The 18,624-nt window shown below is 34.9% G+C and overlaps 1 protein-coding gene across 3 annotated transcripts in view; it reads left to right on the forward strand.

Moving 5' to 3' along the window:
- LOC121373345 (putative protein tag-278) overlaps positions 1–18,624 on the forward strand; it is a 115,535-nt gene that overhangs the window by 41,242 nt on the left and 55,669 nt on the right. For 2 of the 3 annotated variants that reach the window (XM_041499923.1, XM_041499925.1), the window contains exons 4-5: positions 7,222–7,293; positions 10,584–10,670. In XM_041499923.1, the coding sequence (XP_041355857.1) occupies positions 7,222–7,293; positions 10,584–10,670 (159 nt within the window). Of the gene's footprint in view, positions 1–2,781; positions 3,202–7,221; positions 7,294–10,583; positions 10,671–18,624 lie in introns of all 3 variants that reach the window. The other variant, XM_041499924.1, reaches the window with a different exon arrangement.

Below are 18,624 nucleotides of genomic sequence, written 5' to 3' on the forward strand. Positions count from 1 at the left end.
AAATGTTAATTTTCTGTCAACTGTGTACATTTATTGTGATTTCATAACAGATGTGTGACTAGATTTATCTTATAATAATTAAGTTGGTGGTGTTCATGGAAGTTAACAAGATTTTGATGTGTTCAGTGATTTTTGTGAAATTTCTTTTTGTGGATTCTGTTTTAAAATGTTAATTTTCTGTCAACCATACATTTCTTGTGATTTCATAACCGGTGTTTGACTAGATTTATCTTATAATAATTAAGTTGGTGGTGTTCGTGGCAGTTAACAATGTTTGAAGTGATTGATTGAAAACATATTTTATTGTACAAAGAACAAAAGAATCGGGCACAAGGTTGACAACTTACGTGGTACAGAGTGTAATTGCTTCACCTCTGATCAGCATTCTGTGGTTTTGTGATTTAGTTTGTTGTGGATTCTGTATGTTGTGGATTTAGTTTTAAAATGTTAATTTTCAGTCAGCTGTGTACATTTATTGTGACTTCATAACATGGTGTGTCAAGATTTATCTTAATTAAGTTGATGGTGTTCGTGGAATTTATCATTTAAATTGTAATTGTTTCACCTCCGATCAGCATTCAATAGTTTTGTGATTTAGTCTGTTGTGGATTCTCTGTGTTGTGGATTTAGTTTTAAAATGTTAATTTTCAGTCAGGTGTGTACATTTCTTGTGACTTCATAACAGGTGTGTGACTAGATTTATTGTATAATAATTATGTTGGTGGTGTTCATGAAAGTTATCATTTAAAGTCATTCTTTAATTGCTTGAGCTCTATAATCAACATTCAGTTGTTTTGTGATTTAGTGTGTTGTGGACTGTGTTTTAAAATGTTAATTAATTTGCAGTCAACTGTTTATTTCTTGTGACTTCGTAATAGGTGTGTAAATGAAGATATTTATATTATAATTATTAAGTTGGTAGTGTTTTGGAAGTTACTGTTGATTTGAAATGATACTGTAATACATTCTTATCAGCATTCAGTGGTTTTGTTATTTAGTTGTGTTTTTGGGGGATCTGTGTACAGTTATTGTGACATAATTCTTAACAGGTGTTTGGACTAGATTTATATTATAATAATTAAATCTGTACAGTTTTGGAAGTTAATTAACAGCATATAATTAAATTTCTGTTACATTAATTACAACGTAACGTCATCCGATTGGTCCAGACGTAGCAACGGAAGTTTGTTAATTTTTCGATAAACGTAAAAATTACGTTGTCAGGGAACGTCATATGTGATGACATCATTTTATATGGGCAAGTTGTCTTAATGAGCGTTATTGTTTATGGATAAAAAAATTATTCAAAATAAAGTATGACGTTTTAGTGTTATTATTAGCCTGTATGATTCAAATTTAATTATAAGTATTGTCTGTTATTTCTTTTACGTTCATCTGGGTATGAACAAAAAAAATCATCCGCAAACTTATGTGAAAATGGCTTCGCCGATTCACACAGTTTGCGGATGATTTTTTTGGTTCATACCCCGATGAACGTAAAAGAAACAACAGACAATCCTTAATTAAAGTGTTCTGTAATTGCTTCATCACGGATGAGTGATCTTTGGTTTTGTGTTTTACTGAGGGATTTGTGGAGTGTGTTTTAAACCGTGTATTTAAATTTATTGTGACTTCATAACTGATACATAAGCGTTTTAATTTTAAATTGATTTTTGTTATTTTAATTCTTTGACAGTTGGTTAAATTTACTCTTCAGTTTTCTAATTATTTTTAATGATATCATTGTTAATTGTTTTATATTTATGATTTTGGTTTTCTGGTTAAATATCATAAGTTAGCATTGCATTGGATTTCTGTTTTTAAAAATTCTCATTTTAAATTGATTCTTGTCATTTTAATTCTTTTACAGTGGGATAAATTTACTCTTCAGTTTTCTAATTAATTTTAATGATCATTGTTAATTGTTTAATATTTGTGATTTTGGTCTTCTGATTAAACACCATAATTTAGCATTGCATTGGAATTTTATAAATTCTTATTTTAAATTGATAATTTTACTTTAATTCTTTGACAGTTGGGAAAATACTTCAGTTTTTTTATTATTTTAATGATCATTATTAATTGTTTTATATTTGTTATTTTGGTCTTCCAGTTAAATACCATAAATTGGCATTGCATTGGATTTTTGTCTTAAAAATTTATCAATTTAAATTGATCGTTGTCACTTTAACTCATTAATGATCATTTGATCATTAATTAGTTTATATTTGAATGATTTTGGTCTTCTGGTTTAGCATTGCATTGGATTTTTGGCTTAAAATTAGAGCTGGGCAGTATTGAAAGTTCAGGTTCGGTATCAGTATCGGTATTTTTTTGGTGATTTACTTCAGTCTCGGTATGGTATTCGGTACTGACACAATACTGATATTGTGAGGTATTTTCAATGTACTCGGCTTTAAATGCATGCCCGAGTTAAGTCTTAACCACTAATTTCATCTAAATAAAATTAAATTCCATACACAAGACCCTCATCTCTCTTCTTTTCAGCTATTTTGCATTGGTCAGATATATTTTTGTTGCATTACTATATGGCGAAAAAAACAATTTCAATACCAAAATTTCAATATTTTGAAATTTGGTCAGTACGGTAAATCGGTATTGAAATGATACTGATACCAAACGGTATATACAGTATACCACCCAGCTCTTCTTAAAATATTATCTTTTTAAGTTGTCACTTTAATTCTTTGACAGTTGGTCATATACTTCAGTTTAGTTTTTTTCTGATTATTTTTAATAATAATTATCATTTTATTGCAGTTGGGAGTTTCACTTTTACCTGATGTAAAACATTTTCCCTGCATCTTAGATTTACTTGATGTTCAATAAACATGCCTTTTCCGTGAATCTTTATTTGAAGTACATTAAACACAATTGTTCTGTGGAGTATTTATTCTGTAACATGCACTGGGATAACAACAAGACTTTGCTGCGTAATACTGGAGACATGTTATTTCACATACATGTATAAACATCTGAAAATTTCTGTGGAAACTATAAAAAATGTTTATAGACTGGTATGATCTGTCTGTACTGGATTATTTCTGATTGGATTTCTTATTCTGCGTGTGGTTATTTTTACGGGTTGTCATGGCAATGACGTCGGAGGTAGCACAGTACGTGGATTTACGCCTCACCATAGACAATAATGCACCGACATATGATTATACAGAATACCAGGTGGGTGTTAAACATGCATTTTAAACATGTTTTAAACATGGGTAGTAACATGAGTTTTAAACATGTTTTAAACATGGGTAGTAACATGAGTTTTAAACATGTTTTAAACATGGGTAGTAACATGAGTTTTAAACATGTTTTAAACATGGGTAGTAACATGAGTTTTAAACATGGGTAGTAACATGGGTTTTAAACATGGGTAGTAACATGAGTTTTAAACATAGGGTTTAAGATGAGTTTTAAACATGGGTAGTAACATGTTTTAAACATGGGTAGTAACATGAGTTTTAAACATGGGTAGTAACATGGGTTTTAAACATGGGTAGTAACATGAGTTTTAAACATGGGTAGTAACATGTTTTAAACATGGGTAGTAAAATGTTTTAAACATGGGTAGTAAAATGTTTTAAACATGGGTAAACATGGGTAGTAACATGAGTTTTAAACATGTTTTAAACATGGGTAGTAACATGAGTTTTAAACATGGGTTTTAAGATGGGTTTTAAACATGGGTAGTAACATGTTTTAAACATGGGTAGTAACATGAGTTTTAAACATGGGTAGTAACATGGGTTTTAAACATGGGTAGTAACATGTTTTAAACATGGGTAGTAAAATGTTTTAAACATGGGTAGTAAAATGTTTTAAACATGGGTTAACATGGGTAGTAACATGAGTTTTAAACATGTTTTAAACATGGGTAGTAACATGAGTTTTAAACATGTTTTAAACATGGATAGTAACATGAGTTTTAAACATGGGTAGTAACATGAGTTTTAAACATGGGTAGTAACATGTTTTAAACATGGGTAGTAACATGTTTTAAACATGGGTAGTAAAATGTTTTTTAAATGTTTTAAACATGGGTAGTAACATGAGTTTTAAACGTGTTAAACATGGGTAGTAACATGAGTTTTAAACATGGGTAGTAACATGGGTTTTAAACATGGGTAGTAAAATGTTTTAAACATGGGTAGTAAAATGTTTTTAAAATGTTTTAAACATGGGTAGAGGCAGGACGTAGCCCAATGGTAAAGCGCAGGCTTGATGGGCAGTCAGTTTGGGATCAATCCCCATCGGTGGGCTCATTGGGCTATTTCTCATTCCAGCCAGTGCACCATGGCTGGTATACCAAAGGCCATGGTATGAGCTGTCCTGTCTGTGGGAAAGTGCATATAAAAGATACCTTGGTACTAATGGAAAAATGTAGCGTGTTTCCTCTCTAAGACTATATGTCCAAATTACCAAATGTTTGACATCCAATAGCCGATGATTAATAAATCAATGTGCTCCAGTGGTGTTGTTAATCAAAACACACAACCAGCTGATAGGGGTAAGGCCACTACACGAACCTCTCTCTCTCTCTCTCTCTCTGTCTGTCTCTCTCTCTCTCTCTCTCTCTCTCTCTCTCTCTCTCTCTCTCTCTCTCTCTCTCTCTCTCTCTCTCTCTCTCTCTCTCTCTCTCTCTCTCTCTCTCTCTCTCTCTCTCTCTCTCCGTCTCTCTCTCTCTCTCTCTCTCACTAACCACTCACCCACTGACCAGGGCCCCGTTCAATGAAAGAATTGTAGCTAAGGTTAATTGTAGTGACTTAAGGTGAGTTTTACAACTGTCACACGTAAACTTTACAGCCGTTCCACGAAAGAATTGTAGCTAAGGTTAATTGTAGTGATGTAAGGTGAGTTTTACAACTGGCACCGTAAACTTTACAGCCGTTCCACGAAAGAATTGTAGCTAAGGTTAATTGTAGTGACTTAAGGTGAGTTTACAACTGTCACACGTAAACTTTACAGCCGTTCCACGAAAGAATTGTAGCTAAGGTTAATTGTAGTGATTTAAAGTGAGTTTTACAACTGGCACCGTAAACTTTACAGCCATTCCACAAAGCAACCTTACAGTAGTCGTAAGTGCTCCTTTAATGATTAATATATTCTAATATATATGTATGCTCTAGTGGGGTCATTAAACAAAACAAACTTTACTTTAAACAGGGGTTAAGTTGGTGGGATATCTGCTACGAATACAAGGCTCAAATAATTATGGCCAGTCAGAAACAGTACAAGATGTGTGTATGATTATCTAAGGTCGACGACAGTCACTTTTTGCACCCTTGTTTTGGCTTCGTACACAATAAATATAGCATATCTTACTGTAATTTCACTTGAAATCCATATTTCTTAAAAGGTACAAATTTTTAATCACAAGATTTTCTTCAAACACATTCAGATGCATTAGTAATGTTCAAACAAAAAAATTTCAATAGCAAGTTTGCATATAAATTTTTCCAGCATTCATAAAACGGAAACATCATGTACCCAATGTATAGTTATTGTAAGGCGATTCAAAGTGACGTCATTGGAATACTGACGTCATTCAAATTCAAAATTAGCTATATTATTACAATGCTTTGACACATTAAAATAAAAACTGGTTTACTACATTTGTAACCTTGACCCCTGTCAAATTTCTATAACAAGCGGACAACGTTGTTTACAGGTTGTTATTTTGTTATTTTTCATAATTCTGGACAAAATATTAATTTTAAGTTTCAAAAGATGAAAGAAATAAAAAGTACCTTTTGTCAAATATATCATATCAAAAAATTACCATTGGATATGTTTTACTTACTGTGTACAAAGCCAAAACAAGGGTGCGAAAAGTGACTGTCGTCGACCTTAGTCTGCTATTTCGATCGCGATTCTGTTATATTTTAATTCTATTGTGTTATAATTTTCATCTTAGAGGTCCTGATTATTTACACACTATTCCAACTCTCCTCATCGATCCAATGTTGTCTTATTTCCAACAGGTCATATTTTTTTTTAATACAGATGTATGGACAGTTATCTCATCTGCTATTTTGCTTATAATTCTGTTATATTTTAATTCCATAATGCTGTAAAATAGATCTCAGAGGACCTAATTTTTATACACTTTCCCAAACCATCCCATTCACCCATCGCTGTGTTATTTATTCTTGAAGGGACAGACACTAGTTGTATCCCGTGAAAATTAACACTAAGTTTAGTTAATCTACAAACCTGTACAAAAATGGTGAAATACCCTCTAAAAATAGACTAAAACTTGACTCTATAACTGTTACTTCTCCGACGCACATGCGTTTTTAAAAATATGAAAAATGCATTTTGTGATATTAAAAACAGCAGGATGACCAAAAACACTTTGAATGTATGGAAACTGATAATCTAAACAATAAAATCTTAAGTAAAGTTGTCAAAAACGGTTATAATAGCCAAAAATATGTCTTAGTGTTTAAAAGCTAGAGTCTATGTCCCTTCAACAAGACATATTTCTGTTGGCCTGCTATTTGAAGAAATAACAGTAAGCCATGTTTTACGTCTTTATTTCAAGCTGTGAACTGTCTTGATTGAACTAATTTCTCATTTAGTTTGAGAGCGTATCAACTAAACTTTGCATTTCAGTTTTAATCTGATCCTGACAGTATAATATTGAATAAAAGTGGATTTATTTTGTTTCTAGGAAGAAATGACAGTATAATAGTAAATACAAATTGATTTATTTTCCAGGAAAAACTGCCAGTATAGTATAAAATAAAAATGAATTATTTTCCAGGAATAACTGACAGTATAATATTAAATAAATATGGATTTATTTTCCAAGAACTGCCAGTATAGTATAAAATAAAAATGAATTATTTTCCAGGAATTGACATAACAGTATAATATTAAATAAAACTGAATTTATTTTCCAGGAAGGATTGACAGTATAGTATTAAATAAAATGTACTTATTTTCCAAGAACAACTGACATAACAGTATAATATTAAATAAAAATGAATTTATTTTCCAGGAAGAATTACTGCCAATATAGTATAAAATAGAAATGAATTATTTTCCAGGAACAACTGACAGTATAATATTAAATAAAATATGGATCTATTGTCCAAGATGAACTGACAGTAAAGTATTAAATAAAAATATATTTATTTTCCAGCAAGAACTGACAGTATAATATTATATAAAAATGGATTTATTTTCCAGGAAGAACTCGAGAACACTCAACACCAGCTGATTGTTGAGCAGCATAAAGCTGCTCAGATTGGATTTGAGAAGGTTCAAATCGTTGTCATGGATACCATTCTCTTGTTTCCATGGCAACTTTTGATGTTAATACTAACACTGCACTTAATTCTTAAGGAATGCACCCTGTCTTAATGTACTAATTTTCTTTACTAATAGTTACACTGAATATTAGAGAGAAAATGCATGGGGCTAATTCACAAAACTAATAACTTTGTGACCTATAGCAGTGCAATTCAAAAATACAAACAAGGACAATGTGATGTTGAATAAGCCCCTTGTTATTGCCTGGGTTTTAGTTTGATTTATATCTAACTGGTAGGTACTGGTTTCACATCCTGGGGCAAGAGCAACTTTAATGACTCAGTGGGTAGGTGTAAGGCCACTATACCAACTTCTCACTAACTACTAACAAATTAACGACTAACCCTCTGTCCTGGACAGACAGTCCAGATAGCTGAGGCGTGTGTGTGCCAAGGACAGCATGCTTGAACCGTAATTGGATACAAGCACAAAAATAAATATATAACAAAAACAAACTAATCATTAACTCTAAAGAACAGCATGACTAAACATTAAATGAATTTTTTTCTTAATTAATTGAAATGAATCAACATACATGTAGATGAAAAAAAAGAGGACTGGTTTTCCTGCTACATTTATCACAATAGTGAATTCATATGCTTTGTAGAACTTATAAAAAGAACTAAGGATCCAAAAGGAAGCTGCTCCTGCTCCAAAATAAGGATCCAAGAGGGAGCTGCCCCTGCTCCCCACTAAGGATCCAAGGAGCTGCCCCTGCTCCCCACTAAGGATCCAAGAGGGAGCTGCCCCTGCTCCCCACTAAGGATCCAAGAGGGAGCTGGCCCTGCTCCCCACTAAGGATCCAAGAGGGAGCTACCCCTGCTCCCCACTGATCCAAAAGGGAGCTGCCCCTGCTCCCTACTAAGGATCCAAGAGGGAGATGCCCCTGCTCCCCACTAAGGATCCAAGAGGGAGCTGCTCCTGCTCTCCACCTAAACAAATCAAGTGCCTCCCTTTTCTTAAACAATTTGTTTAAAATTTATTTTTTATGAATGCCAAACTTATTGGGATGCCCTTTTCAGGGTTGATCCATGTGCTCTCATGCTTTAGATCCCCTAAAATATTTCCTGGGTCCATCCTTGAAAGCCTATAAAAACCATGAGGGGTGCAAAAAGTACTAGTCTGCTTGCCAAATGAGAGTAAAAATTCTGATGGACAATAATTTAAGTTAAACAAATAAAACCACCTGTCCAACATGCGACATTTAGTTTTTCTGTCATCTAGCTAGCTTTATTTTTTATTAGTTTAGGTAATTCTCTTTTATAGTATATTACTCTTATTTCACATATTTAAATAAGTAGAAAAGTAGAAGAAAATATTAGTCTCAATATGTTCTGATTAATGTTTTATAGACTGATGGAGTAAGGTTGACCAAAGAGAGAATTTCTACACCATCGGTTTTGGCTTCATAAAAAATAAATATAACATATTTATCTTGTCATACTTTATTTCCTATCCACATTTTGTAATTGGTATAATTTTTTAAATTACAATATTTTTTTCAAAACACAGATGCATTTATTAATCTTCAAACAAAATGTTTTCAATAATAATTTTGCCATGAAAATTTTACAGCATTCTGAAAACCAGTTTATTGATATTGTAGAGAGATACAAAATGACATCATTTGAATAACCTAATAGCTAATATATATATATATATATATATATACACACACAGATTTGTTTTTTTTTGTAAGGGTATTGTTAACATTTATTCATTTCATACACTGTTTTAGATGACTCTGTATCTTCAGTATTGTTTGTTAGATGTTTATAGTGTTGTTGTTGCTAACAACAGTGTAGTAGTCTACTAACGTCTATTGCACTTTGATTTTGTTTACTTTCTTTCAAATTTGAATAGTCGAACTTTAAAAAAAAAAATTCCAGAAATTAAATGCTTTTTCTTTGAATGATATGAATGTATATTGATTAATAATCTAACAGGTTTATGTTATCTTTATGTGTTTACCTATAAGTTTTATAGTAATTTAGTGAACTACAGTTATAATGTTACCTGTAAGAAGTTCCACACACGGTATAACAATATTGTTAATTTTTATAAGAATGATACCTGCATTTAAGCTCTGTATCAGTATAAATTTACAGGTTTTAATAATGTGCGTCTTCTTATTCATATAAAATTATATAAATGGGATTTTATAGTAATTGTTGAATATTTGTCACCTGTGAAAGAAGCAATTGTATGACAGTGTTAATATTTTGGTGTATAAAGTGTTAATATTTTGGTGTATTAAAGTGTTAATATTGGTGAATCAAAATGTTAACATTGGTGTATCAACGTGTTAATATTTTGGTTTATCAAAGTCTTAATAGTTTGGTGTATCAAAGTTTTCATGTTTTGGTGTATCACAATGTTAATATTTTGGTTTATCAAAGTGTTAATATTTTGGTGTATTAAAGTTTTAACGTTTTGCTGTATCAAAGTGTTCATGTTTTGGCGTATCACAATGTTAATATTTTGGTGTATCAACGTGTTAATATTTTGGTGTATTAAAGTTTTAATATTGGTGTATCAAAGTGTTAATGTTTTGGTGTATATCATATTGTTAATATTTTGGTGTATCAAAGTCTTAATAGTTTGGTTTATCAAAGTGTTAATGTTTTGGTGTATTAAAGTATTAATATTGGTGTATCAAGGTGTTAACTTTTTGGTGTATTAAAGTGTTAATATTTTGGTGTATCAAAGTGTTAATATTTTGGTGTATTAAAGTTTTAATATTGGTGTATCAAAGTGTTAATGTTTTGGTGTATATCATAATGTTAATATTTTGGTGTATCAAAGTCTTAATAGTTTGGTTTATCAAAGTGTTAATATTTTGGTGTATCAAAGTGTTAATATTTTGGTGTATTAAAGTTTTAATATTGGTGTATCAAAGTGTTAATGTTTTGGTGTATATCATAATGTTAATATTTTGGTGTATCAAAGTCTTAATAGTTTGGTTTATCAAAGTGTTAATGTTTTGGTGTATTAAAGTATTAATATTGGTGTATCAAGGTGTTAACTTTTTGGTGTATCAAAGTGTTAATATTTTGGTGTATTAAAGTGTTAATATTTTGGTGTATCAATGTGTTAATATTTTGGTGTATCAAGGTGTTAAAATTTTGGTGTATCAACGTGTTAATATTTTGGTGTATTAAAATGTTAATATTTTGGTGTATCAAGGTGTTAAAATTTTGGTGTATCAAAGTATCAATATTGGTGTATGATATTTTCAGGGTAGTACAGAATCTGATGTAGTGCGTATTATGGACTTTGATTCCGAACCCAGCAGTGAGGATCATACGAGAGAAAGTTCTCGACAGGTAAGGGCCACTTTTTAACAGTAGCTGAATTTATAGCAAAATATAACATTTTGACAAACTTTCTAAAATATTGATATTTCAGACCAGTGTTTATAGGATGTATATTCTAGACAGGTTTGTAAGATATATTTTCCTAAGAGATAACTTTCACCGAAATCTACAGAACAATTGATACGGGAAAACAGTTTATGTTAAAAAAATGGTTCTATTTTTGAAAAAAACTATTTTTTTTCAAAACACTTCACATTGGAAAACAATTCGAAAACAATTTATGTTGTAAAACAATGTATTACTGTAAAAAAAGAGTTAAAAACAGAAAAGAAAGCAAATGTTAAAGGTTCATTCCTTAGTTTTTTTAACGATTGTAATTTCATATCAAATAAATTTTTCTGCATAAAATATTAGTGTATGTATATTAAACGTGTTTCTGATCGTTCTAATATTTGTACTGGTTTAAATTTCATTTTTTTTTTTTTTTTTTTTTTTTTTTTTTTATATACGTACGAAATTATTTGAAGACAAAATCCAGTTTGGGCTTCTTACAAATATTAAGACGACCAGAAACACATTGAATATACAGACACTGATATTCTAAACAAGAAAATATATTTATCATGTAAGTTTAACCGTAGAAATATTTTATTAGTCGGAAACATGTGACAATGCAGCAAACTCGGGAATGTCCCTTTAAATGTGTTTTTTTGGTACATCTGTAAAGCATGTACATGCAATTAAAAAAGGCCTTAAGAACTAATGTAATTCGATCTGTTCCCACACACAACGTATACCCACTTAATTTGATATAATATTACATCAATGTACACACCATGCAGCTTGTATTTCAGAACAAACTCTGCTGTATTTGTTTAATTCCTTCCTACAATAATGTGCTTTTATAATCTGACAGGATTAAGCATGACAGGCACGGTGGAATCAAAAATATTATTGGTAGTAAATCTTAAGGCAGAGATGAATTGTACTTGTATAATGCAGGAATTTGCATTTCATGACATCTAGTGTTCAAACTTTTGTTGGAGGAGCAGCATACCCCCACCCCCCCCCCCCCCACCCCCCACCCCCAAGCCCTCCTAGAAACTTTGCTTTGCACCCACAGACAAGATAATCATCAGCTACTGTAAATCAAACATTTCGTAATTTTGACATTTAGTCTTAGAGAGGAAACCTGCCACATTTTTTCATTAGTAGCAAGGGATCTTTTATATGCACTATCCCAAACAGAATAGCAAATAACACGGCCTTTGATATACAATTCGTGGTACACTGACTGGAATGAGAGATAGCCCAATGGGCCCACCGACAGGGATTGATCCCAGACCGACTGCAGATCACCACTGACTATGTCCCACCCCATAACAATTTAAGTGCATATTTGAAGTCACATACAATACAGAGATGTTTGGTTTTGTTTAACAACACTACTAGAGCACATTGATTTATTAATCATCGACTAATAGATGTCAAACATTTGGTATTTTGACATATAGTCTTAGATAAGAAACCCGCTACATTTTTCCATTAGTAGCAAGGAATCTTTTATATGCACCATCCCACAAACAGAACAGCACATACCATAACCTTTGATATGCCAGTCGTAGTGCACTGGCTAGTGTGAAAAACAGCTCAATGGGGAGAGACCGACCATGCACCGGGCGAGTGCTTTACCACTGAGCCACATCCTGCCCCTATAACAATTTAAGTGCATATTTGAAAGAAAGAAAGAAATGTTTTATTTAACGACTAACTCAACAAATTGTTTATATACGGTTATATGGCATCAGACATATGGTTAAGGGCCACACAGATTTTGAGAGGAAACCCGCTGTCACCACTACATGGGCTACTCTTCCGATTAGCAGCAAGGGATCTTTTATTTGCACTTCCCACAGGCAGGATAGCACAAACCATGGCCTTTGTTGAACCAGTTATGGATCACTGGTCGGTACAAGTGGTTTACATCTACCCATTGAGCCTTGCGGAGCACTCACTCGGGGTTTGGAGTCGGTATCTGGATTAAAAATCCCATGCCTCGACTGGGATCTGAACCCAGTACCTACCAGCCTGTAGACTGATGGCCTGCCACGACGCCACCGAGGCCGGTTGCATATTTGAAGTCACATACAATACATGCCATTTTGCCTTTAGCAGGTCAATTGATTATTAACCCTGTGTGATACTGCCTTTGAACAACGGTGTATGAATTATTATACGACACACAACTCGTACAAAAGATCATATACCATGCTCTGTATGTAACTAGAGTGGGATGTAGCCCAGTGGTAGAACATTCGCTTGATGCGCGGTCGGTCTGGGATCGATCCCCATCGATGGGCCAATTGGGCTATTTCTCGCTCCAGCCAGTGCACCACGATTGGTATATCAGAGGCTGTAGTATGTACTACCCTGTCTGTGGGATGGTGCATATAAAAGATCCCTTGCTGCTAATCGAAAAGAGTAGTCCTCTCAAAATCGGTGTTGTCCTTAACCATATGTCTGACGCCATATAACCGTAAATAAAATGTGTTGAGTGCGTCGTTAGATAAAACATTTCTTTCCTTCATTGCAAACCTGCCAAATTGGATCACAAATACATAAAGTTGTGTATTAAGTCGCAACAGTAATTTCCTATGTTTTTATAAACACACCAGTAGAAATTAGATTACGTAAGTTACGGGAAATAGTTTCCATTAGGTATTGTGACAGGGAAATGCATTTAATTTCCTCCTGCAGAAGTTAAGCTCTATACATTTTCAGCTGAAAAAGTAACAGCATAGAAAGTTAAAGTTTGTTTTGTTTAACAACACCACTAGAGCACATTGATTTATTTATTTATCATTGGCTATTGGATGTCAAACATTAGAGATACTTTTGACATATAGACTTAGAGAGAGGAAACTTTCCACATTTTTCCATTTGTTTGTTTGCAGTTATATCCAATTAAGGTTCATACACACTGTCCTGGGCACACACCTCAGCTATCTGGGTTGTCTGCCCACGACAGTGGGTTAGTTGATAGTTGGTTAGTTGTTAGGGTTAGTGAGAGAGAAACTGATGTAGTGGTCTTACAGTACTTCTTAAACTTGCTCTGAGTGGGTTTAAGGACTATAACTATAAAAAAAGGGTAAATAGTCATGAAAATGGCCACAGACCACAATTAATTTCGCTATATGTTTCTATGTAGCCTTAATGGCTATAGCATTTTTATTAATATCAGCAGGCCCGTGGATTTTTGTATGTACCTTTGCCTGCTTGGGGGACACATACCCTAAAAAGGACAACCCCTGTTGTGCAGCTCTTTCTCCCAGGATATTGGTTTAAACAAACACGCCCACTAAACCTGGCCGGAGTACACCCATTTAACACAAAAAGAACTACTTTTACATGGGCCAGAATTACCACAAACAAGTCTTCAATGTCAACAAGTTACACATGTGTACAAACTACATGCTCTCCCCTGTCAACTTCAATCAAATAGTTGCCACTTCATTGCTGTCTGCCATGAAATAATCACAGTCAAACAGCAGACTACTTGCGCGGACAAATTTCCGGATTCTGGACAACCAAATGGGAAGATAACTGTGATCTGAGGCGAAATCAAACTTGATCAAACTTAACATGATAAGCCTTTACACAAAAGTTTGGCTCAATATACTAGAGGCATTGTGGGAAAAACGGTCTAGAAAATTATGTGTGTGACAGACAAACAGACGGACATATGGACAGATGGACAGACAGAAGGACTGAGATGAAACCCATAGCCCCCTCCCCACCCCAGTTGGACCGATAGAAGATTAGTGCTACCCCAAAGTATACTAATTTCTGGATGAGCCTTGACTATAGGTTACTATTGATTGTCGATTAGCTGTAACAGATGGACAAATGGACAGACAGACAGACAGCTGGACAGACAGAAAGTAAAGTTTGTTTTATTTAACGACGCCGCTAGAGCACATTGATTTTTTTATCTTATCATCGGCTATTGGACGTCAAACATATGGTCATTCTGACACTGTTTTTAGAGGAAACCCGCTGTCGCCACATAGGCTACTCTTTTTACGACAGGCAGCAAGGGATCTTTTATTTGCACTTCCCACAGGCAGGATAGCACAAACCATGGCCTTTGTTGAACCAGTTATGGATCACTGGTCGGTGCAAGTGGTTTACACCTACCCATTGAGCCTTGCGGAGCACTCACTCAGGGTTTGGAGTCGGTATCTCGATTAAAAATCCCATGCCTCGACTGGGATCCGAACCCAGTACCTACCAGCCTGTAGACCGATGGCCTGCCACGACGCCACCGAGGCCGGTCAGACAGAAAGATGCATGGAAGGACAGAACTCAAACATATGGTTCTTTCGATTTGGACCGGTAGGGGACTGACTATTAATGTAATGTTTCCCAAAGTGTGATAAACTGTGGGGCAGCCTTGACTATAGGTTACTATTGATTGTCGATTAGCTGTAACAGATGGACAGACAGACAGATAGATGGATAGATGGAAGGACAGTGTTCAAACCTATAGTAACCCCCCCCCCCCCCCCCACTCACCCCCCCACCCAGTTGGACCGGTAGAAGACTAACACTATAGTGCCTCCCAAAGTGTACTAATTTCTGGATGAGCCGTGACTGGGTTATTATTGATTGTCGATTAGCTGTAACAGATGGACAGACAGACAGATAGATGGAAGGACAGCGTTCAAACCTATAGTACCCCCCCCCCCCCCCACCACACTCACCCCCCCACCCAGTTGGACCGGGTAGAAGACTAACACTATAGTGCCTCCCAAAGTGTACTAATTTCTGGATGAGCCGTGACTGGGTTATTATTGATTGTCGATTAGCTGTAACACTGCGAGTCAATTACCGCGAACACGCCCGCCGCTTTGTATTATTACAGCGCTAGTCACTTTCCTTTGTCACGCTTTGTATTGATTCCACACAGATTGGCTGGTGCTCTAAGTTATATGGCTGAAAAGTGCTTTACAGCACAGAAGAATCCATTTCTCCGTCACTAATTGCTCGTTTATATTCACTTAGTCCGATTTCAAAACAACATTTGGCTTTTATCTGGCTCATTTCAAATGGGTTATTGAAGAAAATAAAAAAAATATAAAAGTTTTTTGTGTGTGTATTTCCAGTTGTGTTTCAGGGTGAATATATAACATAGTTGTGTTACAGGGGTCGAAATATTGCCAACCCAACTGGTTTTTGTTGATCAAGATCACCATGGGACGGGAAATATTTTTACCTGCCATCACATCGGACCAGCAATTATTTTGTATTTATACTCTATGATCATGATTGGTCCTGCAGATTTTGATTTGAATCCTGCAGAACTTGTAGCTTACTGGAACGAATGTCAGGCAGGAATTTTAGCCAATTTCAATCCCTGTTTTAGTCAAATGGGTATGAAATACATTGTTGAAATTAGGGGGCGGGACATGCATAGCCCAGTAGTAAAGCTCTCGCCTGATGTGCAGTGGGTTTGGGATCGATCCCCATCGATGGGCCCATTAGGCTATTTCTTGTTCCAGGCAGTGCACCATGACTGGTATATCAAAGGCCGTGGTATATGTTATCCTGTCTATGGGATGGCGCATATAAAAGATCCTATGCTATTAATGGAAAAATTAAGCTGGTTTCCTCTCTAAGACTACATGTATAATATGTCAAAATTACCAAATGTTTGACATCCAATAAATCAATGTGCTCTAGTGGTGTCGTTAAACAAAACAAACTTTAGATTTTTGTTGAAATTAGTGTAAAATGACATAGTTTTGTTCTAGGTTCAGTTTAGAAGAACAGTTCTGGTAAAATTAGACTTCAAGTATCATCAGTATAAAATAGAATAATTTTAATAGCATCAGTATAAAATGACATCATTTTAGTAGAATTAGTATAAAATTACATCATTTTAGTAGCATCATTATAAAATGACATCTTTTTGGCACAATTAGTATAAAATGAAACTGTTACAGTAGAATCAGTATAAAATAACTGTTCTGATAAAGTTAGTATAAAATTTCACAGTTTAAACATAATCAGTATAAAATGCCACGGTATAATCAGTATAAAGTAATACAATTCAAGTAGAATCAGTATAAAATGAAATTATTCTAGTAGAATCAATATAAAATGGCATGATTCTAGTAGAATCAGTAGGTTAGATAATAGTGTTTTGTGTAGTGGCTTTTCATTTAACGCCGGGTTGGACGTAGCCTAGTGGTAAAGTGCTTGCTTGATTCGTTGTCGGTTTGGGATCGATCCCCATTGGTGGGTTCATTGGGCTATTTCTCGTTCCAGTCAGTCCACCATGGCTGGTATATCAAATGTCGTGGTATGTGCTGTGCTGGGAACACACCTAAGTTATCTTGGCTGGCTGTCCAGGGCCCCGTTCCACGAAGCTATCTTAGCACTACTATCACCGTAAATACCTACCATCGCGACCTTAATCTTTCTTGTGCATTCGGCAATTTTCGCTTAGCAAACAAACTGACAAAATTACTTTATGGATGTCTGATACCAATGAATACATCCAAGATGTTCCGAAAAGTTGGTAACCAATTTATTATTTAACCAATTCGCACTTCTTTGCAAAGAATATATTAATCATTAAAGGGGTACTTACGACTACTGTAAGGTTGCTTTGTGGAACGGCTGTAAAGTTTACGGTGCCAGTTGTAAAACTCACCGTAAGTCACTACAATTAACCTTAGCTACAATTCTTTCGTGTAACGGCTGTAACGTTAACGTGATCCAGTTGTAAAACTCACCTTAAGTCACTACAATTAACCTTAACTACAATTCTTTCACGGAACGGGGCCCTGGACAGTGGGTTAGTGGTTACTGGTTACTGGTGAGAGTGAGAAAGAGAGAGAGAGAGAGAGTGAGAGAGACAGAGAGAGAGAGAGAGAGAGAGAGAGAGAGAGAGAGAGAGAGAGAGACACAGAGAGAGAGAGAGAGAGAGAGAGACACACAGAGAGAGAGAGAGACACACAGAGAGAGAGAGACACACAGAGAGAGAGAGAGAGCGAGGGAGGGAGAGAGAGAGAGAGAGAGAGACACAGAGAGAGAGAGAGAGAGAGAGAGAGAGAGAGAGAGAGAGAGAGAGAGAGAGAGAGAGAGAGAGGTTCGTGTAGTGGCCTTACACCTATCAGCTGGTTGTGTGTTTTGATTAACAACACCACTGGAGCACATTGATTTATTAAGCATCGGCTATTAATTTTGGGATGTCAAACATTTTGTCATCTTATCATATAGGCTTAGAGAAGAAACCCGCTACATTTTTCCTTTAAGAGCAATAGATCTTTTCTAACAGCTGGAATGAGATATATCCCAATGGGCTCACAGATGAGAATCGATCCTAGATCGTCCGCACATCAAACGATCGCCTTACCACTGGGCTACATCCTTGAGTCGTTAAACATGATCTGGGTGGGAGCTGGTTCCAGGGAAGTGAACCCAGTACCTTCCAGCCTTAAGTACAGTAGCTTAACCACTATACCTCTAAGACTGGATTCCAAACTCAAAATGTACCAGCGTTTTAAAACCATTTCCTTGACCATATTGCCCCATCAAGGCCAACTACAATGACGCATTGTTTTATTTCTCTTTAATCACTTTTGAGTTATTGAACAGCCTGTTTGTACTTTTTCACCTCCTCTTACTGGAGAACTCTGATTTATTACTCAGAAGGGAAATAAATCATGTCAATTGTTTTTCTTCTAATTTGTGAGAACTACGCCATCTGGTCTCCTGCTGCTTAATATCCACAATGAAATATTCATAATAAATTATGTTTCTTCGTAACTGGTTGTCGGCAGTTTTCTGTGAAACTCAAGCATAGTTGCGGGAATTCACTTTCTACTTTTGACTTAATGTACCTTGGTTTAGTAGGATATTCAAAGAGAAATGCTACATAAGTCTTTGTGCCTTA

This window comes from Gigantopelta aegis, chromosome 5 (assembly GCF_016097555.1).
Source record: "Gigantopelta aegis isolate Gae_Host chromosome 5, Gae_host_genome, whole genome shotgun sequence".
NCBI lineage: Eukaryota > Metazoa > Mollusca > Gastropoda > Neomphalida > Peltospiridae > Gigantopelta > Gigantopelta aegis.